Source organism: Mastomys coucha, unplaced genomic scaffold (genome assembly GCF_008632895.1).
Source record: "Mastomys coucha isolate ucsf_1 unplaced genomic scaffold, UCSF_Mcou_1 pScaffold21, whole genome shotgun sequence".
Classification (NCBI taxonomy): Eukaryota; Metazoa; Chordata; class Mammalia; order Rodentia; family Muridae; genus Mastomys; species Mastomys coucha.
Genome location: NW_022196904.1, coordinates 157930138 through 157953756, shown reverse-complemented (window position 1 = coordinate 157953756; position 23619 = coordinate 157930138). Strand labels below are relative to the sequence as shown.

General features: G+C 43.4%; 1 protein-coding gene across 5 annotated transcripts in view; it reads right to left on the bottom strand.

Annotated features, from left to right (window-relative positions):
• Positions 1 to 23619, bottom strand: part of Smarca2 (SWI/SNF related, matrix associated, actin dependent regulator of chromatin, subfamily a, member 2) — a 173218-nt gene that overhangs the window by 94223 nt on the left and 55376 nt on the right. For all 5 annotated transcript variants that reach the window (XM_031390004.1, XM_031390008.1, XM_031390006.1 and 2 more), the window contains 10 exons: positions 20491 to 20544; positions 15845 to 15975; positions 15584 to 15641; positions 13562 to 13662; positions 12209 to 12356; positions 8085 to 8248; positions 6351 to 6417; positions 5564 to 5674; positions 2935 to 3177; positions 1071 to 1184 (listed from right to left, as the gene is read on the bottom strand). In XM_031390004.1, the coding sequence (XP_031245864.1) occupies positions 1071 to 1184; positions 2935 to 3177; positions 5564 to 5674; positions 6351 to 6417; positions 8085 to 8248; positions 12209 to 12356; positions 13562 to 13662; positions 15584 to 15641; positions 15845 to 15975; positions 20491 to 20544 (1191 nt within the window). The remainder of the gene's footprint in view (positions 1 to 1070; positions 1185 to 2934; positions 3178 to 5563; positions 5675 to 6350; positions 6418 to 8084; positions 8249 to 12208; positions 12357 to 13561; positions 13663 to 15583; positions 15642 to 15844; positions 15976 to 20490; positions 20545 to 23619) is intronic.

The following is a 23619-nucleotide window of genomic DNA, read 5'->3' as shown; positions in this document are numbered from 1 at the left end:
CACTGTCACCCATACAGGTCGAGGCTGCCACACAGAGCATCACTGTCACCCATACAGGTCGAGGCTGCAGGGGACAGAAGTGAATAACAGCATTGGATCCCCAAGTTGCAGTCACTAACAAAATAAAATATGTACTTACACTTTTACTAGGATAGGCACAGTATACGATTTTTAAATTTGATTTTTTTGTGACTATTCATGAATAAGGGATTGAGATATAAAATTCTCTCACAGCAAAGTGATCATGCCTACTCCTACTGTACAACAGATGGGACACACCAATCTGTCCAGGAGTTGTCACTAAAAAAACCTCCCAATTATAAAAACAACACTCCAGCTAAGATCCAACCCATCATATGCAAATACAAATATACCATTAAAAAAAAAAGGTATCTAATTCTAAGCAAGCCACCTTTTGGAGAATGGAACTTCATGTGTAGATGATTCCAGAAGACCCAGTGTACTGTAATCAGAATTCAAGTCCAGTACTAACCTGGGCCCAAAGGAAATCTATGGAACTAAAAGCTATTCCCAAAGAGAAAACTACTTGCCTAGAAGTTCCCAGCTAAGTTCTCAGGAACTCAGTTATACCAGAAAAAGCCACAGTCTAGCCTGCAGTTTATAGCAACTCTCTTTCTATTACAAATACTAAACACTGAATGAACCTTCTGGAAACCTGGCAGATACTACTGTTCCCTTCAACTACGTCAGAGGTAGCATATGACAATCCTTATTTGCCTTAGCATAGGACCGCCAGTCTGTGTACCTAACGCTATAGGACATAAACTCAGTAACTTTAAAATAAAATGCAGTGAGACTCCATGAGTTTGATTAATTAAACCTGCCCCAGAGTTACAGAAACCAGACTGAAAATGTTGTGGCCCTGCCCGCAACACACGCCTCCCTCCCCCACGCCCCAGCTCTATCACACACAGAGGGTTTGAGGATATTGTCAAGAGACCCGTCATCTTTGCACTTGCCCAGGTCTGCTATTTCAGACGCGCAACCTCACAGGTACTGAAAACATGCACACAGCAGGGAAAGCCCTGCAACTCTTATCTGGAACTCACCTTTTCCGGAAGCTGAGACTCAACCTCTTTCTTCAGCCTCCTCAGTAGAAAGGGTCGCAACACCTTGTGTAGACGCCTGATGATCAAAATCGTTTCCTCTTCGTTCAGGTCCACCTGCAAAAACGAACTTACGTGAATTCCTGAAGGAAGTCTCACAGAGTAAAACCTGGCTACGCTCAGCGTGGGTTTCACGGCATACAGAAATCACACGTGCTATTAAGCCAGATTGAGGCCGGCCATCTAATACCTCCAAATTCTCTTCCCGCCTGCCTGCTCCATGGGAATAAAATGACCTCCGAGTAGGAGTCTTTGCCTTAGAGCCTACATCTATGGGAAACGGCCCTGGAAGCAAGTTTCATGTTAATAGCAGGAACAGCCCCAGACTTCCCAGAATATGCACGGCAGTAAAGACTGACTTAAGACAGGACGGACACACGGCAATAGTTCGTGTGCTCCTATATCAGTTTAAGCCCTTGACTTTTTTTGTGTCCAGTGCAGAAGCAGATAGAAGGATGTGTGCTTGAACATGGAAATGGGAAGAACAAGAGTGAGTTGTCTTTATGCTCCTCCATTACAGCCCTGTCTGTGGTGGTCTGAATGAAAATGGCCCCTACAGGATCATAGGCAATGGCAGAATTAGGAGGTGTGGCCTTGCTGGAGTGGGTGTGGCCTTGCTGGAGTAGGTGTGGCCTTGCTGGAGGAAGCATGTCACTGGGGGTGAGCTTTGAGGTTCCAGGTGCTCAAGCCAGGCTCAACATCACTTTCCTTTCCTGATGCAAGCAGATTCGGATGGAGAACTCTCGGCTCCGTCTCCAGCATCATGTCTGCCTACATGGTGCCCTGCTTACCACCATGATGATAAAGGACTAAACCTCTGAAACCATACACCAGCCCAATGAAATGTTTTTCTCCATAAGTGTTACTGTGGTCATGGCATCTCCGGGCAGCCATAAAACCCTAACTAAGACAGCTCCTTTCCTTTTCTTTGTCCAAATCCTGTTCAGATTTAGTCATGGTTTATGAGAACACCCTACTTTTTGTTCCCCTTTCTTTGTTAGCCTCTAGGCAGCAGAGTGAACTGGCATTGCTTTCTCCGAATGGGCAAGTCAGTTAATGAGCAGAAAATGTACCTATCAGGTACCTCAAGATTAAAGTGCTAAGAGTTCAAATGTAAGTTCTCTAAGGCACTTCAGTGGCTTTTCCATTCCTAGAGTTAAGGCGCTGGTAATCACAATGGTATGTGCCTGTTTGGTTTGTTTTTTGTTTTTTGTTTTGTTTTTTTCTTGTAATAGCCCAAGCTTGCCTTTCTTGAGCTCAAACAAAAGATAAAGGGAGAATCATGATGATGATGGTGACCATGATACAGCATGTGAGAGTAGCTACTCCAGGATTTAAGGAATATTTATGTACAGATAAAATGGAGCCTTACACTAAAACATGAAAAAAAAATGTGTGGAAAATTATTGTTTCCATTCAAACGCTACTTGGAAGTACGTAAAAGAAGACGCCTGAGTTTAAAACAAAGAGAGATATTTGGGTTCCTATTGGATTGGTTAGTTAAAGTGACAGCACTCTAGTCTCACCCTCCCCCGTGGCATGCTGTGGTTGAGCATTCTACCAGTCAGTAAAGAGCCGGCAAAAGGCAGAGGCTGGGACCCATGTGAATCTAGATTCCGAAGGAAAAACATAATCCCAAATGAGACCCCATCCCACCCACTGAGCAAACACCATTGTAAACCACCCTGTGGGGTTTCTGTGGCCTCATCACACAGTGGCAAAATCTCAACCCACTCATGTCCTGCCCCCAATCCCCCCGAAACTCCTTACCCCCACCTCCCCACCCCCACCCCCGTTTGGCCAGTACCCTTTCGCCAGTCATGGCAAATGGAGCATTAAACCACTGCTCAAAGGTACTGCAACTCTTGAAGATTGTAGGGAGGAGGAAGTTGAGGAGGGCCCAGAGTTCGGGAAGCTTATTCTGCAGCGGGGTCCCAGTCAGAAGGATCCTTCTGGGGGCCACGTAGTGTGTGTTTAGGACCTGGGTCAGCTTGCAGTGATGATTCTTCATTCGGTGGCCTTCGTCCACGATCATGTATTTCCACCGAATCTGTGGGACAAAAGAACACGCCAATGTGTGGTTGGTAAACAGGCATACAGTCCCTTCCCAATGGCTGCGGGAGTGTGTGGAAAAAACAAAGAATCCACTTTGGCACAAAATGCAGAATGATACTCTTTAAGAGAAAGGAATCCCAGCTAATGGAGTATTGCAGACTGCTTAAGCAACAATGTTTCTCCCAGGACAAGTGATTCCAATCCCCCTTCTAGAAACAATATTTGTGCTTTCCAATGGAGTTACATGATGTGAAAGGGTCATTTGATGCCCAAAGGGGTCTCAACACACGAGCTGGGAAATGCAGGCCTCCACAAAAGGGACATTGGTTTAAAAAAAAAAAAAAAAGTCTACTGCTTTAATGTTTCCGGCTCTGGGGCGAAAAGTCTGAGGAAGGAGACAGCAAGTGTGACCTAATTCTCACCTCCTCATTAGAAGTACCAGTGAAGCCAGGGAAAAGAAGGAAAATCATGAGCCAAGCTGGGCTATCCAAATAAAAGAAACTACCAGCATTCCCTGCGCCTGCGCCCCTTTCCCTACCAGCACCAACTGTGTAACAATGACCGAAGTCCGGCCGTCAACTTGCCAACAGCAGTGAAAAGATAAAAAAAAAATGCATCTAAATAGATGTTCTTCCTCAGTTGAGCTTGGGAAGCAGGAAGGAACCAGAGACCTTTGATTCTGCCACTGAGTAAGTACTAATTAGATCTTCTGCTTGGAAAAATTACTACCTCTTTCTGGAGCACCGTTTCTCCAGTAACAAATAAAAGCATGGCGTCTCGTTTCCGGGTGTCTCTGGTGACTTTTGAAATACATATGCACAGACAGAGATGATTTTTTTTTTTTTTTTTTTTTTTTTTTTAGGGATCTCAAAGGTACACACACATTCCCACAGTAATACTGGAGACACGTCATTTCTGACACTGCCAAATTCATCTTGGAGCATGAGGAACTGGAAGGCGGCGCTGCTGTCACTGCCGTCTCAATTATTAAACCTCCCCTGGGCATGCATTTCCTTTATGTTATTTCCTATGATAGCATGAAAGGAACACACAGCTCCCAGAGCAAAGGTTTAATACAAAGATGGAACAAACCCCAGCAATAGGGATTCTGTTCAATTCTGACCGTAACTTACTTTTAGATTAGACTGATTTCCAAATACCACGGGGTAAAAGAAATTACCATGGGGTGGGGGGATTAAGTTTTCTTGATTTGTACCAGGCAAGATGGTACTTCTGTCTTCCCAAATGAATACATTAGGAGACAACGTGATATAAATGGGAAGAGAACCTTCTCATTTGTGGCTAAAGAATAACTTTGGACATTCAAATGAGGAGCCAGGTAGGGTCACAGTGACAACTCTTTCTCCGCTCCAAATAAATAGCCGCAGGAGCAGCCCCAAGTAATTTAAACAATAATTGCTCATTATTTTTACCAGGAAAACCTGAAAACAGATAAAGCACACAAGTTTCAGCTTGGAGAAAAGCTCTCTGGTGGAGGACACCATCTGGAGGAGTGCCTACTTGCCTTCAGACAGGAGAGAGAGAGAGAGAGAGGAAGAGAGAGAGAGAGAGAGAGAGGGAGAGAGAGAGAGAGAGGGGAAGAGAGAGAGAGAGAGAGAGAGAGAGAGAGAGAGAGAGAGAGAGAGAGAGAGAGAGAGAGAGAGAGAAGGAGAGAGGGAGAGAGAGGGGGAGGGAGAGGCACAAGTAGAAGCCCTGCTGACAGTAACCCAGGGCAACAAAAACAATTATTTCTTTCCAAGCACATTCAGAGCTGCTGGGGAGAAAAGTGGAACCCAGGTGAATTTTCTTAACAGATGTAAGGGTGGGGCTGGAGAGATGGCTACTTTTCCAGGGGAATATGGGTTCTACTCCAAGCCCTCATATAGAGGCTCATAACCCTCTGTAACTCCAGTCCCAGAGGATCTGATGCCCCCTTTGGCCTCCACAGGCCATGTATGTCTGCAGGCAAAAACACTCATACTCATAAAACAAACAAACAAACAAACAAATTAAACAACCTAAAAAGATGGGAACTCACTACAAATGAACAAGGAAAGGACCCAGAATAAACCAATCAATCAATTTCTTTCTTCCTCTTCCCCCCTCCCTCTTCCCTAGTCTCAAACACACACAAAATACCATGCAAAAATATTAAATCCCATGAATAAGATTTCAGGAGGGGAAAAAAAACTTGAAAAGAGAGAAAGAGAGAGAGAGAGAGAGAGAGAGAGAGAGAGAGAGAGAGAAGGAAGGAGAGGGAGGGAGAGGGAGAGAGAAACCCAGCCACCCAATGACCAAATTATACTATTGAGTATAATTTGCAGGATACTTTACAGTCCAGTGAGATGATCCACAATTAGGGGGGAAAAAAAAGCCCATACCTTTGCAAGAATGTGCTTGTCTTTTATAATGTACTCATAAGTAGTCAGGAGGACATTGAATTTGCCACTCCGTAGCTGGGGAACAAGGGAGCGTCGCATGGCAGGGGTGCCCTGAATGGGAAGAAAAACACATCGATTACCCGCTGGAAGCACATAGGTGCTATTTCTCACTGCTCAGAGCTTAATGGAACCTAGACAGGTGATGTACACGTAAATGTATTATCATATACCGATCTATTATCTCTGAAGGAAGTGGAAGCTAAACCACACATATCTTGACCCTTTCCAGATCCTTCCAGGAAGGTTTTCCACTTATGACTGAGGAAGGAGAAAGAGAGAGGAGGAAATTGCAGTGAGTGTGCAGTAGTGGGGAACCTGCTGCTCTGCTGAAAGGCTCTCTTTCCGTGGGAGCAGGCAGCGGGCAGCCCCAGCGCCCCGGTAATTGCCTGCAAAGGCAGGAGGAGCCTTCGGCACAGTAGCAGCCCACAGCAAGCCAGCCGGCAGCACACAGAAAGTGTGATATTTGTCATTTGTATTACTCTCATCAGAAACCTCGCAATATGATAATTAACAATTTTCTTCTGCATTTCACTATCTGAAAGTAATTATGGTTTATTACAGTAATCTTCTTGGGATGATTAACTCTCACTGTTTAGTACATGATGTACATGACAAAACTTTACAACCAGATACAGTTCACAGATGTGCATATGGAAGGAAGAAAATAAAGCTCATTTTTTGTTGTTGTTGCTTTTCCAGGTTTATATATAAATGCAATGCTCCAAACCTTGTAAGAAATTTTCACCACAGAAGGAGCCCACTTGTCGAATTCATATGTCCAGTTAGACAGAGTCCTACAAAACACACAAAAAAAAACCACAGTAAAACCCCATACATATACGCACATAAAAGTCAGTTCCTAGAAACGTGTTACTTACTTCTAGTCCTTGCCTTAAAAGGGGCTAGAGAACATAAAATATCCCAGATACATATTTATTGGGGGTGAGAAGTAAGTTAGAAATAAGCTGCCAAAAGCATGGCAATTTTACACTTCATTTAGGAAAAAAAAAATCTCACCAGGCAGTGGTGGCACACGCCTTTAGTCTCAGCACTTGGGAGGCAGAAGCAGGTGGATTTCTGAGTTCGAGGCCAGCCTGGTCTACAGAGTGAGTTCCAGGACAGCCAGGGCTACACAGAGAAACTCTGTCTCAAAAAAACAACCCCCCCCCAAGCAAAACAAAACAAAAGTATATAAATACATGGAGCAGCACCAGAATCCTCCTACAGTTCTGAAATCCAACAACAGCTGGAAGGTTTGGGAGCTTTACAACTCTGTAAAGTTACTCAAATCAGGGACGAGAAATTACAAAACCACCTGAAAACAGTAAGTAGACCTGTCAAAGGAAGCAGGGAAGAAATACTGAATCTTTATTTATTTTTTCTTAATTCTCCAAAGTGAAACCAGAATATCCAAGTCATCCCCTGTAAATATAGTTTGAACACCAAGGGCATGTAAACATTATGGAGGCGGATCACTCAGCCTTGGTTAGACGGGAAAGAACTGAAGGAAATACAAAACAAAAGCCTTGTTCTTTCTGCAGGGACTTGCAAGCCACCACAAGATCTCAGTGACTAATGGGTGGCCGAGACACACATACACCTAAGGGTGGACTAAGGAAAGATGAATGTGAACAGCTGCTGCTTTACTCAGGAGTGCTAGCTGCAGACCAGGGGGAGCCATCCAGTAGGTGAGGAACTGGGGCTGGGCTAGAAACAGCGAAGACTGGTCCTTCCAGCACAGTAGGCCATTGAAACACACAGTGTACATACAAAATTTACTTAGATGCGGAATTTGTAGCATTGGTTTTGATTTCTATTCTGCTTTAAAAGATACAAATGAGGAAGATGTACAAAGCTAGAATCTCGTGGAGGTGTGTGTGTGTGTATCTATAAGTGAGAATACAAGGAAAATATTTCTAGAAAATTTTAAAAATGCCCTCCCCTTTCCCTTTACTAAACTACTTAAAAAGGAATGAGGAACTGAACGCATGGTGAAGCAGTGGTTCTTAACCGGTGGGTCTCAACCCCATTAGGAGTCACATATCAGATATCCTGCCTATCAGATAACTACATCATGATTCATAACAGGAGCAAAATTACAGTTTATGAAGTAGCAACAAAATAACTTTATGGCTGAGGGTCACCACACATGAGGAACTGTACTAAAGGGTCACTGCATTAGGAAGGATGAGAACCACTGCTCTAAAGGGCGGGGGCTGCTATCCTGACTACAACGTTAACATGTTCATGGCTGATAAAAATTGCTACAAACTTTACTAGCTAGACTACAGTGGGGTTGATGGGAGTGGAAAATTAAAATCAACACACATTCAGATTCTGTGCTCCTGATATTCCAACCCCATGCCACTATTCTGTCTAAAGAGAGACACAAGGCCAAGCCGCTGACAGGGCAATCTCCACCACTCAGAACGCTGCCTGTGGAACAAATGGCTGTACTTACGAGAGGGGGACGATGATGAGGTAGGGACCATTGAGCCTTTTGTGCTCCATCAGATATGTGATGAGTGCGATGGTCTGGATCGTCTTGCCTAGCCCCATTTCATCAGCTAAGATTCCGTTCAGATTGTTATTATACAGGGAAACCATCCATTCCAGGCCCTGGAGCTGAAATGAAGAGTAATTGTTTCAATTATCCAAGATCTGCACAGGTAATTAATACTAATACAACTCAAGTGAACCTGTGACTTCCTTAACTTCTCTGTGCTGGATGCTGAGTTTCCCACAGTGGCAGAGTGTTGGGGGGAAGCACCGACCCAAAAGGAATTTAAGAGGTGAGCCTGTTATCACACTGCTGCTTGGCAGGGGCTAAGTGCTAATCAGCTTTAGAAAGGATGGGCTAAGGTAGGCTGGTGGGATTTGAAGCAGCTCTGCGGCTCTGCTCATAGGGACTTAGCACTTCCCAGTAGATGACATCCTGGGATTATTGTACATGAAGAAAACCCAAACCAAAATCTATTCCAACCACTCTAAGAACAAAAAGCCAATTTGAGGATTTAAAACAACCCAGAAGGCTGAGCTGGCCTACAGATCATCAGAAACTGCTTTCTGGACTGCTACCAGCCTGCCCCAGGGTGCCATCCCTGCAGTGAGGATGCCTGTGACTAGGGAGGCAGGGCCATTCTGCTGGGCTCCAGAAGGACATTTATTTCTTTTCCTGGCAAAGAAAGTCCCCAGGCAGGCAGCACGCAGAAACCCTGCACTGTGGGCACTTTCGGAAGGCCGCTCTCTGGAAGCTGGCTGCCTGGAAGGTGTAGTGTACTGAGTATTTTCAGAGCACAGGAAGTACACTCCAGTCTCAGCTCTCGATTCCCATTAGGCACAAAAGAAAGGTGAGGTGAATCGACAGACTAATGGCACTACCATGATGTAATGCTGGGTCTGAATGACAGCATCTGTCACATGTAACATATAAGCACGTATATACATTAAGATACACGTACTGTTATAATCAAGTTAACTCACTAATTCAGTTACATTTAGAACATGTTGTGATCTCGTATTTAAGATATTCATTAAACATCTCTTCTTTATAAAGGATCACACGAGGAACTACTGCAGGTGGGCAGATGGATACCGAGGTAGACAATGCACCCCCTTCAGAAGCTGGGTGAAGAGGAATTGCTGAACACATACTCATGTACCCCAGAGTGGCCCAGTGCAGTGAATTCGGGTAACTGTGTAATGGTTACAGTTTTCCTTAGGGAAACACTGTGACCACCTAAAGGCTTTCACTAGCCATTTCCGGGGAGGGAGGGGTTAAGGGAGGGAGGACATGTGCAACACCCCCATATCTTAAAGGTTTCTGCAGAACAGCAACACAAAGAGATAAGGAGAGAAAAGGAAAAGCCCTGAGAGAGAATGAGGAAACAGAGTGGAAGGGGACAGAAGGGCCAAGTCGGGGAAGAGAATCAACCAAGACAAGTATGAGGCTGGGTGATGACAAAGGCCCAGCTCAGCACTGGAGAGTTGGAGGCAGGAGAATCAGGAGTTCACGGGGTTATCCTTGACTATGCAGTAAGTTCTGTCCCACTGGGGCTATATGAGAGCCTGTCTTAAAAACAAAACAAAAAGCAGTGTGTGTGCAAAAAATGCCATACTGTACCCCACAATTCTGTAGGCTCCATGTAAAGATCAAGTTAAAAAAAAAGAGAGAGAGGATAGACAGACAGACAGACAGACAGATCCCAGATAAAATGAAAAGCAGAACCAGAGGAAGGGGAGGAACCTAGAAACCCACAACGTATGGAAGGAGACTTGGGCTTTTCAGCACTGTGGAAATGGGAAGGAAACTTGAATCAAAGCAGGAGTCTCCAGGAGGCAGCCAGAAGGCTGTCAGTAGCGCGGCCAAGATTAAACTTGTCAAGAAGTCACCAAAAGTTTTCTATGACCACTTATGAACTTCTCTGAGAAACAACCCACAAAGCAGATAGGAATGCTCAGAGTGCAGAGAGGGGACCTTTCATGCTGAAAGCCCAGGACAGGGCGCACTTCGTTCAGAGAGGTGGATGGAGCCCACTGAGGAGTGGGACGGGCACAGGAATTCTCATTTGGAAGTAGGAGGAGCTGGATTTGAAAATGGAGCAACGAAGAGGGCTTACAAAGGTGCAGGCAGAATGGCAGGAGGAAACCAGCGTGGCATTTAAAGTTCTTTATAAGGGCCGTTAGTGGGGGCTTGCTGCCAAGGCTGGGTTCAATCCCTGGGGCACACATGCCATGAGTAGACAACCAACAGCTACTGCAGCCTGGCCTCTGACCTCCTGAGCATGATGTCACATACACATACACAATATGTAAAGTAGTAAATGTTTGCTGTTGTTGTTGTTTTAAATTTATAAATAAATCAGAAAAAGATGGGTGGCTGTGGCACACAACCTTTAATCCCAGTACTAGAGAGGCAGAGATAGACAGATCTCTCTGAGTTCAAGGCCAGCCTGATCTATAGAGTGAGTTCCAGGACATCCAAGGCTATACAGAGAAACCCTGCCTTTTAAAAAACAAACAAATGAACACACATAACTAATAATAACGACTCAGAAATGGATCTCCCATGTCAGATATAACAGAAAATACACTGAATTGACAAAGTAGGCTAAATGAGATTAAAAATAATACTCTAACCTTATGAAGGGGGCATGGCCTTACAAAGGCAGTGATCTTCAAAGTATGTTGTAGGAGCTCCAGGGAAACCCTAAGACTTTCCCAAGACAAGCCACGAGATTGTCCAAACCATTTTAGTAGCCCTTCGCAGGCATTGCTAGTCATTCTTCCCATGTTGCTATCAGTACAGACGGGGCCCAAGCCACAGTGGGCGGCAAGTGGCTGACCCCAGGTGCTCTGTGATGATTGGTCACAAGCATGCACCTCCGTAAATGCAGTCTAGATAGCACTGTGTTATAGGCTATTAGTAAGCAATCATGTAAACGTGACCCAGGCATTAGTAGAGAGAGATGTTTGAGAACTGCGGAATCCAGCTGTGTTTAAAAGTTACTTTTCTGCAGGAGGCTGATGGGTATGATGGAGTCTTCAACAAGCAAGTAGGTACTATGGATGGACAGAGAGGAGTCACGGCCAAGTTGATCATGCAGGTGGCCTGGGATGGTCCAGAGTTAGCCTATTATGAGCAGCAAGGACTTCCACTCACCCTTGCCAATAATGGTTTAGCGCTAGTAAATGGAATCACCTACACTTATGTGACCACAAAACCTTAGTCTTTTAATATAGTTTTTAATTTAGTTTTTAATTTTAATTATTATTTTAATTTCATTTTTTAATTTAGTTTCACGAGTAATTCATGCAGCAAACGCTCTGAGGAGCACACTCCAGGTAACATGGCAGAGGAGTTGGAACTAGAAGACAAGAGGTACCCTCAAATTAAACACATCACAGGAAGCACCTGTTACATTTACAGCTGAGTTTTTAGCCAAGGCATAGGTGCCAACAACTCTTATCATACCTCTAAAAAAAAAAAGAGAGAGAGAGAGAGATGGCACCTGAACCCCTAGCATGCTTGCTTCAGCCTCCAGCCTAATGGAATAGAGCTTGTTTTTCACTTTTTGCAGAGACCTGCAGTAAAGCTGGTCCAAATGTTAAGCCGGCATTTCTTCCCACCACTCCCCATTTCCCTTCTCCCTCTTGCTCTGGCCCTGCTGGATCAGGCCCCACTCACTCCTGCCCATAGGTTTTTTTATTTGTTACTCATTACGGATGGTTGTGAGTTACCATGTGGTTGCTGGGATCCGAACTCATGACCTCTGGAAGAGCAGTCAGTGCTCTTAACTGCTGAGCCCTCTCACCGGCCCTGAGCCAGCATTTCTTACAAAATCCATTCCAGGATGACAACAGCAAACCCAGGGGAGTAAGCACAACTCTCTGAAGGAAGCCAACCCCCACCCTGCACCCCCACAGGAGGGGTGGGAAGTCTAGATAACATAAGGCACTTAACCTGGAATGTATCCCCCATCTTCAAAGTCTCCTAGGTTGACGAAGGCTCCTCAAGTGGGGCATTCATGCTGGGGGGATGATGTGTACCAAGGCTTGCTACGGGGATGCAAACACACCAGTTACCTGGTAATGCTTTAGGGTGCCATTAATGAGGAGGGCAGACTGCTTCTCCACCCTCTCGGAGATAGCGTGAGCCACCGTGTAGTAGGACTGGGAGCCTCTGGCGCTGTACTGCATGCTGTATTCGTCATCCACGTCCTGTTTCGCAGTCCTGAAAGAAGACAAAGTGCACAGAGATATTTGAGTCTGTGTGCTCCTGCATCCTAAATGACTGGAGTCTCAAACTGCTGCTTTAGGGATTGCCTGCAGTTAAATTATCCTCTGTAAACGTCACAAAAAACTGAGCAGGGTAAGCAGTATGCTATCGCTGTGCATGGGAGGAAGTTGGGCCTCAGACAGGTTACTCTGAAGGTCATAGAATCTATGAGACCCAACAGGGGTCGGACTGGCACAGCTGTAAATGAGCACTTGGCTAAGGAAGCTGTCCTGGATTCTTGGGATGAAAATCCCATCCATAGGACACTACTAAAGCCTGGGGGACAAGTAAGAGAGGATTCAAGAGGACCTTGGGAGGGGAGAAGACAAGGGGTCCTTCCTTCCACCATGCCTTATGGGGCCTTTTACCCAAGGTGTATGGAAGGGCCACTGCACAGTCTTAAAGTCTGCACTGGAAAAACTAGGGCTGAGCTGGAAAACAAAGGCTCCTAAAGTGGGACATACAACCTGGGAAGGGAAAAACATACGATGACCTCTCTCTTCTTTTTGGAAAGTCTCATCTTGTGATCATTCTGTGCTGTCTGCTATTTCAGAACAACACTGATGTAACAGTCACCCAGGCAATGAGGTGTGTGAACCGCTGGGGGAGAACCAGCTGAAATGGGGCAAGTATGGCCCCTGGCACCCAGACAGGGCAAGCTGAGGCTAAAAGTTTGGACCTGGGCAGAGTGGGCAGCTGATAACGCTATGAAAGCCAGGTTGGCATAGGAATGGGATTCATGCTTGGGCTTCTGGGTACGCTGATGGCTTTGAACAAGGCAGGGAAGGCATGCGCCCTCTCGAGCATGTGAGCCCGCACACACACTCTCTCACACACACAGTATAAGTTTGACTGATCTAATATAGAATAGAGGCACAAATGGCAGGTGTGAAGTCTAGAAAAGAGCCTGAGCAGGAAATAGGATTCTCCAATCAAGAAAGGGAGGGAGGGGAGGAGGGAAATGAGCAATACAAAGCCCTTGGCCAGAGGGATCCAGAACTCAGAAGCTACCTGTAAGGAGCTGGGTAAACATTCTCAACTAAGGTGTGAATATGAAGCTTGTTTCTGTCTTTTAAACAGCATTTGCAAACAGAAAATACCCACTACATGAACCTCAAACACTGACTGCACTTGTCACAAAAGCTCTGAGGCCCACGTACTCAATGATCTGTTTGGCATCTTTTTCGGAAACTTCTTCGCTGTTTGGATCCAGCAGTATCTTCTCCTCTGTTTCCTGCCTATTGGACTCTTCCTCTTCATCCTGGAGGAAGAACAGAAATACAGCCAGGCATGGATTTTAACGAGCAAGTTCTATGGTTAGCACTTTTTATAAAGAGATTAAATAGTATTTTGCCTCACAAATGAAGCAAGTAAATCCAATTAAAGGAGGAAGCACATTTAACATCTGCTTAAACCAAGTGATTCAGCATTTCACCACTGAATGAGAGAGAGCGAGAAAGGGATGCTCCAGGGTCCCCAAGACCTACACTCCCAAGAGTAAGTGTATGAAAACCATACCAGAAAGACACATAATTATTTGGTCATTCAAAGCAGATATACAGACCATATCTGCTCTTTTAGAATCCTATATTCCTCTCTCCAAAAGCAGATGTTAGAGACTTAGCATCCTCCTGGGAATGTTCTTTCTGGTGATGACATGGGACTCTGTGGTCCCCGTGCACAGCAGAGGATCTGAACTGGTGAGCACACTGTTTTCTGAGGCTGGTGATTCTCATCATGCATTTCTGAGTGTTCAGAAGAAAGGCATCATTATCCTGGCACAGGATGTGACTACCTCTCTACCTCTAGAAAGTGTCCCCAAATACTCCTTATGTCCACAACTAACCTGACAACGGAAACCATCTCAAGGTGAATATGTGCTTCCTAACTATTGACTGAAGAAAGGACACATGTGACATAATATCAATGGTGACACCAAGGCACAGACATCAGATCATTCAGAAGTACCTCCTAGAAACGGGAAGCTACGGGTCAGTCACTGGCTGGTGGCCTGGGGCTCCTGTCACTTGGCCGGAGTGCATCTCTTACCAGCTGTCAGGAGATGTCTGCAGCTGTCAACATGTGGGTGGCACAGGCTACCTAAACCACCCACTTTCTTATCCTTACACTCCCATGCTCTTCCTCAGAAAGAAAAATCTTGTAACAGATCATTTATGGACCTGTTCACTCAAGCAAGCAACTGTGAGAGAGAAAAACTGGGAGATATTATCATGCCACAAAGTATTTGCTTTTTAATGGTTATGTTTTTCTAAATGAAATTTTTATTGTTTTCTAAAAGCAGTAAATGTTCACGGTATATTAATTTAGAAAGCAAAGATCTAAAAATCCAGAAGGAAAATGACCACTGCCTTAAAATCCCCATCAGTTACTAGGCAAGGCTGTGTCACTGGCTGCTTGGCATCCATCTGGGGCACACTACACTCAAGCCCTGTGTTCTGATCCAAACCAGATTTAATGACTGTACCAGCCAGACTCAAGCAAAGGATATAATCATCACTTAATCTTTTTATTTATACTAATCAATCATTTCATAATCAACCTAACAAATACCTTTATTATTTCTTAATCCCTAGTGAAAGTACTTAAGATTCTCATTTTATGTTTTAAATGTGTTACTTATTCCTTCCAAGAAAAAGCAAAATACACTTTTCTTTGACAAACCAGCATATCCTAGAATTGAAAACTAGGAGTCATGTTTAAAGAGACGTTCAGGCAGTCATTGAAGTCTTTAGGCTTGCCCATGTTGTCTTTTCTAGCTCGGGTCCCAGATACATAACTTCTAACAGACTCCAAGGCTTTAGAAGGGTACAGACCACATGGGGATAGGAAACAAGCATCTCCCAAAGCAAGCCATCTTCAAAGTTCTCACCCTCAAAGGACCTCCTCTAATCTAATGATACCTTCTCTTTTCTTGGTTCCAAATGAACTTAGGATTCATCAACACTTCTCACCAGCCAGGAACCCTCAAGAGATGACAGTGAGGTCGCTAGGCACAGATCTTCAGAGCCTACCCAAATATTTAGCCCCAGTAATCCCCTGAGAACAAACCCAGGAGCAATGGGCAGGAGGCAGCGTTGGGGACTGAGCCCACATTCACGAGGAGAAAGAAGCTCCAGCTCCTACCCACGCTGAGCCCCACAGAGTGACAGGCGTCCACATACCTCTTCCTCATAGTCAGATTCGCTCTCTTCACTGTCAGATCTGGGTGCCACTTCGTAGCTAGGGAGAAGGAGAAGAGGAGCGAAAAGGGCCAATCCTAAGGCATCCGTGACTTAACTGCAACATCCTACTTGCAAATGACAAATGAGCACCAGAAGCTTCCCCATCTCCGAAAAGGCTCAGCGCTTTTGTCAGGAACGCCACCCCCACCCCCAATCAAAGAGGCTCCAAGAAGAGTCCCAGCCACTGTCTCATCACCATACCCAGGATTCATCTCCAGCCAGGCATCCAGCTGACTTGCTTTGGGTGCTTCGGGTCCAAAGAGGACCTTGCCGGTTTCTGTGTGTGTCACTTTGACAGGCAGGTCACTCATCTGGCTGCTTTCATCTATTGGCTACAAAGAGCAAAGAGAAATCAAGCCAGCCTTGGATTGTAGGAGGCTCTCTCCGTTCTACACTGGGCATTTTTCAGGCTTTTTGGTTGCCCAGTATCTAGAGCTGTTTTCTGCATTTCATCTTTTCAGGGGCTAATGTATCTTCGCAAGTAGGGGAGAGATCACCTCCCACTAAAGAATCCAAAGTACATATGATGGCGCATGCCTGGGATGCTAGCACCCTGGACACTGAGGGAGAGAGATCACGAGTTAAAGGCTAGCCTAGTATACACACTGAGACCCTGTCTCAAAAAAATGGAGCTGTGGCTCAATAGTACACTACTTGTCTAAGGTGTGCAAGGTCCTGAATTTGATCCTCAACAAGAAGACCTGAATACATTGGCCTCCCTGGCACCTAAGGTATAGGTATAAGGCCTTGGTGTTTTTAAACTGGCTGTACTTGCCAAGACTCGGAGTTAGAAGCCAGAGAAGGTCAAGGAAGCTGGGTATCCTAACAGGCAGCCAAATCACATTGGCAGCAATGCAAGTGGAGTGACACTGGGCTATGCCAAGCTCCTGCCTTCTCCAAATAGGAGCCATGGCTTTCCTGGCCCAGCTGGACAGGATGGTAGCTTAGGGCTCTAGGACAGGTTCCCCAGGTTCCCTTTATCCTATTGTGCGCTGAACACTCCTGGCCCAGAAGTGCAAAATCGGAAACTTTCTGACCATGGATATGATGGAACAAGTGGAGAATTTGGTAACTGGGCAATGGGAAGAATGATCCACAGTTAATCCAAACACAAGCATGCTAAAATAATGCATAAAATCACCCTCAGACTATGCATTAAAGCCTATGTTAAAAAAAAATCCAAGAAGATGTATATGAAGCATAAATATAGTGTATGCTTAGACCTAGGTCCTATCCCCAAGGTATTACATATGTGTGTGTGTGTCTGTGTGTGTGTGTGTGTGTATGTATATATACATATACATGTATGTATGTATGTGTGTGTATATATATTCACTCGAAAGTCTAAGTCCAAACCCACACTGAAACACTTCTAGCAACAAGCATTTCAGACAAGGACACTTGCCCTGTAATAAATTCTGTTCTTACTTCAGGCAAACACACCTGATTCAGGTCATTTAGAACTAATAGTTCCCCAATCCTTCACCTAACACTCCCCAGGGAACAATTCTTGCAAACTGTGGTTTTGGATAGAACAACATAGCCTATGTCATCTACTACAAAACAATGTGTTCTATTTGAAGGTAACCTACCAGAAATGAGTCTACTTCAACCATTGGAGCTGTATGTATAACAAACAGACAAACAAAATTCTGCCTATTTGAAACCTTAAGAATTGACCAAGACAAACATGAAGTTTATTTTTAGACTCTACTAAAAAGAAAACAAAAACTTTCTCAGAAAATTAAAGAGTACGTGAAACTGCAGAGGTTGTAGATAATGTGCCCCAGAGAACAGGGTGTCTTGGAGGGGCTGGAAATGAAGCAACTCTATGCAAATGGATGAGACTAATTGTAGGGTGACCGACTTCTAGGAGCAGGGCCCTGGGTAAGACATTTGGAAACGCTTCATTTGTGTGTGCATTCTCCTCTCTACTTCCTAAAGAGTAGGAAAATGGACTGTTTAGGCAATTCATTATTTCAAAGAACTTGCCCTAAATTACTCTTAATTAGTTTTGTGGTCAAATAAATACATGCAACACTATTGGCGCAATTAGAATTGCCATATAATTTATTCCAATTAAGCCCAAAAATGATAAGAAAAAACAGTGGGCTGCTGTTGCTAGTTGTATCTTGGAGAAAATAACACGCTCCCCCCAAAACCCCCAAACCCCTGTAGCTCTTTCCTCCTGCTCCCTCAACAATGCATCATCAAACTCAGAGCCAATATTAGTGACTATTCACAGAGAACTTAACAGAAAAGGCTTGCCCCAGCCTGTCAGTTTTCCTTGCTCTTATGTGTGCTAAAGCAATCGTTCTTAGCAGCAACACTTTGCATGGCAACATGATTCTTCCTCATTAATGTAAAAGGTCATCTACATACTCCAGAGAGAAGAGGGAAATCCAGCACTTGCTACCATTTCCGTGGGGGGAAAAAAAAACATATTTTGTTATCGTGGGCTATTATCATACGGCCTCTTTTATTGCTAATGTCGCACCTCAGAGAAAATTGGAAATCACTGTGAATGGAATTAGAACTCTGGCAAAAGCACAGAATGAGCCCAAAAAAGAAATAAGAACATTATTTCAAAACAAACTGAGCAAGATGCCTACTTTGCAAACTTCAGCAAACGGAACTCACATTTATTAACGTTAGAGATTAAAATAACAAGTATGTCATAGGTCCAAGATCAGGAGCTAATTTCCACACAAGGTAAGAGATGAGAGAATTAGAAGGTATCCAGAAGGCTGAGGTGAGAAAAGCCACTGATGCCTCTAAGTGCTCCAATGTAGCATCCTAACCCGGTAACGACCTGTCTACAATTTCTCACATTATCAACATTTATCCTGATCTTTTCTTTCCTTGTAATGGCTTAGAGTGGTTAGCCCACATCTGTTTTCAAGAGGTTTCTGCATCTGGCCACAGGTCCTCACTTGGAACCCATGTGCCTAGTGATTCTAGAAGGAAATGTGCAATCCCCTATCACATATGAGGTCATTTAATGCAAACTTTGCACCTCTTCATTGTATGACTGGACAGGTCCTTCAGTTTTTCAGGGAAAAAAATACAATAAATAAATTATTGCCTTCTCAAAACTCAGGATAATATCAGAAGTCCTAGGATATATAATTAAATATAATATCTGTAGCTCTATGTATATTCTATATTATAAGCCCACAGAAATACCTCAAGAAAATACAGAATATGTGAACTGTCTTGTTTATGTATTTTTCCAAGTTCAAATTAGTAATTAGCTAAGGGAAAAAATAGGCTGTATTTTATGCTTCTGTATTATTTACTTGCCAAATATAATCACAGAATCACTTTATCCTCTTACACCTTTTACAAAAGATAAATGTTTATCTGTATACAGCATGGTAATGCAAGAAATTCTATCAGCTGATCAATAATCTTGAGATAGTGTTATTCTAAGTTTCTACTATGGTTTGAAGGAAGATGTTTTTAATCTCTTAACCCTATCACCATGTGTGTGTGTGTGTGTGTGTGTGTGTGTGTGTGTGTGTGTGTGTGTGTGTGTGTGTGTGTGTATGTGTGTGTGTGTATGTGTATGTGTGTGTGTGTGTACATATGTTCCTTCATGTGTGTGAATGCAGGCATGTGTGTGGAGAACAGAAGACACTCTTGTCAGACCTTGCCTTTCACCTTGTTTGGGGAAAGGTCTCACGTTGCTTGTTGTAACAGGATTTCCCTGTCCAATTAATTTAAATATTAATATAACAAGAAGCCAGTGATTAGATAGGGAAAAGGGAGGCGGAGCTAAGAGTTGTAGAGACAGGGAGTGATGCGAGAGGAGGAGGAGGAGGAAAATGGAGGATGAACAGGACAATTTAGATTCTGTGTGGCCTTAAATAGCCACAGGTAGCTATAATATCATATAGAAATAGAATAATTGGGACTTGTCTAATCTAGGTGGGCAGCTTATATCATTACCAATTGGCTCTGAAATTATTGTGTGGCATTTTGTAAATTGAGAATTTATTAATATATGAATCTGACTGTTTAATTATAAACTTCTAGAGTTTTGATTTTACCAGGTTACTGGGAATTGTGACAACTAACCATGAGGTGGGCAGTCATTCATGGGGCTGGCATGGCAATGACCTGCCAAGACTTCTTGGGAGCTCTGGGCCAGAGAGTCTGCAGAGATGAGAACACCCCATTGGAGCCATGTGGCCCTCGGGTGGACAGGCTCAGCAAAGGAAATTGCTGGTCTTTTGAATATTTCACACGATAGTTTGTCACTGAGCATTTCAGATATCTTGTTCTCAAGCTTCTAGGGGTCGCCCTGCCTTTGCCTCCAGTCTCACTGTACAAACACTGGGCTTATAGATGGATGCTACCATGGGCAGCTTCACACAGGTTCTGCAGATACTAACTTGCCTTCACATTTGCACATCGAGAGTTCTCCCCACTGTGCCATATCAATGTACTGTTTTTTTTTTTTTTTATTTTCATTTATTTATTTATTTATTTACTTTAAAACGGATTATCTAAGGGGCTGGAGAGATAGCTAGACAGAGCACTTGCTGCTCTTGCAAAAGACCCAAGTTTTGTTCCAAGCATCCACATCCAGAAGTTCACAATGGCCCATAACTCCAGCTCCAGAGAACAGTCACCCTCTTCCTGCATCTGTGGACATACACATAAACATGCAAGTGGCTATACACGCAGAGACACACATACATACTTATGAATAGAACTTTTTTTAATTAAAAACAAAAAAACAAACAAACAAACAACAACAAAAAAAAAACAAGTGGCTCAAAGAAAGTAAAGTTAGTGTATACAAAGAACTGTGCACAGGGAATGACTGACAGGCCCCTTACCTCTCCATCCGGTCCCAGGGCAGGCTCCCCTCCCTCTGCATTCTCTTCTGCCTTCTGCAAAACAACAAAGTTAAGTGTTATGTACTCATCACAAATACAGGACAGGAATTAATTCATGCCAACTCCTGTATGTAATTTTCAATTGCTATGTGTTGTCCTCACAGGTAGTGCAAGTGCTAACATCTTTCATCTTTGTTTCTCTTTGCTGAGATAAAACATGCATGGCATTCGCAACTTGTAGAGAGTCACTCAAAGCCAGATGTGATTCAAGGCCCACGCACACTAAAGATCTGTGTGGATTGCATCCTTAGAGACCCAGAGAGCTCAAGACACGGGCACCATCAAGACAGAAGGCAGAATCAGAAACATTTTCTCATGTTTTCACTGAAGACAAATCCCGACATAATTAGTTTGACTTTCCTATTCCCTAAGCTAGTTTCCATCAGCAGTGAAGAGCAACATTCTAAAAAAATGTCCATCAACCAAAAGCTCTGAACCGCTCCTCAGTCATAAAAACATAAAACCAAACCAAACAAAATCCTGTGAGTTCCCTGGGTGCTCACCATTCTACCTAATTGGCTTTCATAATATATAGCATTTCCATGGCGTGTAGGTGGGGGAATTGATGTGTACCTACTGTGCTCTCATGAAAAACTCATCACCTACTACTGTTGAAAATATCACAGTGCCTTCACCCATTAGCCTCACTGTGCCTCACAGACAAGCAAATGAGAAACTAGGATGATGCCACATTAAACACAGACCTGAGTCTATCTGTAATTTATACAAAAGAGTCAAAATGTCTTTCATTTATTTACAACACCTGTCTAACAGGTAACATCTTTTCAATGTACAGAATCTCTATCTTGAAATCATTACTGAAAGCCATACTGTCTCCATGCAATAAAACATGGGAGAGAAAAGCTGCAGCCACTTACTGTACCGAGACGTTTAGGAAAACAAGCTTTCTATTCTAAGATGTCTTATTTTCGTTAAGTGAAAAATATAGACAATAATATGGGATCGATATTAACTCTCCTTTTTCTTAAGACATTGATTCTATTAATACTTTTATCTTCTATGAAACTAATTATTCTCTTAAAGAAACAATACTGAAACTGTTGAATGTTTAAAATCTAGCTGAAGAAATGTATGACTTTGTAAAGTTCTTTTACATAAATGTATGACTTTGTAAAGTTCTTTTCTATGTAATTTATAATTTTCTAGCCAAATACACTCTCTGTGACCCTCTCACATGTGTATGTATGCACACATGCGCGCGCACACACACACACAGAGGAAGGGAGAGAAGGAAGAAGGGAGACAGAGAGGCAGGCAGACAGACAGAGACATAGAAACAGGCAGACAGGGGGTGATAAAGTGTAAACAACAGAGTTTTTACCAAAGATTAGGAAAATAAAGGCACCTATACTTAGACCTGCCCTGTGTATTGCTATCTATATGAAGAAGTATGTAGCAGCTCTGAAGACTAATACATGAAACCATACCCATGGACTCCCTACCTAGCATGGGGAGATGTTCCAACAATGACAGAAACCTTGTGTTCAGAGAAGACACTGGCCTGCTACCAGGCACTGAAGATTCCATTTTTGGAATTCTCAAGCACTATACTCTAGAGATGGTTTTAATTAATGAGAGAAAGTCAATTAATCCCACCATTCTTTCCACACAAACCAGAAATAAGCTACAGATTTGGCCAACAAAGAGAATCAAATGAGACAATGAAAAAGCCAATTTCAAATAGCTAGCAAGTGGAACTGGATCACCATTTCAATGAATAGCACATTAAAAAAGCTTGAAGCACTATAAATTAATAGGATCTAAGCTACTCCACAAAAATATTCTCTTATGAATATACTGTGAGTTAGCCAGAGCATTATCTAAAACCTGCCTCATAATCAAGTCCTTTGATTACTTAAAGTCCCCTAAACTATCTTTTTTTAAAAAATGTCATTAGGCGCCAAGATGCAAGCTATTATTGTAAGTCCATCTACTCACTTGCTTCTGGGACTAGACAAGTGGCATGTGAATCACATCTCTGCACGTGAGACCTTAGCCATGCAACCCAGAGAAAATCAGGTAAGTCTTTTTACCTTAGCTTCCACTGTAGAACCAGACCACTGTGTCAACCTGCTCAATCCTGAATTCACATGGTACATGACACAAAATACTTCCATAGCTCAGGATCATGAATGGTGGTAGGTCAGGAGCTATTATTATGCTTATAATTAAGACAGGCTATGGCACTATTTGAAAACTGCCTCCTAAGGCTACATGGCCAAAGGCTTCTATGTTCAAGGAGGGTTGATGCCTACAGGGTGCCCAACACATAGGAATCACCAAACGAGGATTTAGCAGACAAATAAACAAAGCATCATTGTGAACAATGCATTTCACTTAGGATCCACTCACTGAATAATTCATATTGTTGTTGTTATTACTGTTCAGTATTTTTGTTACTATTATTGCTATCATCATTGCAATTGGGAGCCAAAATATTTTTCAAGTCATAAAACGGTTAAGAATACCCAGACATATCATTCATCAATGAACTAGGGTGCCACCTCTGTCATACCCACCCTGTCCTTGGTCCCAATTCTGACACATGATTATAAGACATGAAAGTCAGGTGGCAGTCTAGTCTACAAAGAGAGCCGCCAGCCCCTCTCAAACTGGCCTGGCCTTCTGGTGTCTGTGGACATTCTTTCAGAAATCCACGTTCTCCCACCAAACTCAAGTCAACACAGAAAAGAAAGCTAAGAACCCCTTCCCCCTTTTCACTAGATACCCAAGAGATGTGACTTTGGCATCTCTGGGTCCCAGGTGAGATAGTTTGTTGCGTATGTGGCACAGATGACCATACACCTACTGTCTGAGAAACACTCTCATGTGGTGGTCTGTGTCACGGAACCACCAACAAATGCTCTAATACCTCTAGCTGGTGCCTGTACTTAACCCCATTGATTGAAACAGAAGATTAAGCTAAAACACTGTAGTCCATTCATTAATCAAGTTTGAAGGAACCCGGTACTATCTTCCTCCTATCTATGCTTATGTGGGGATGAAAGCAAAATATAAGCCTGCTCATGGCAGGGGATGCGTGTGATA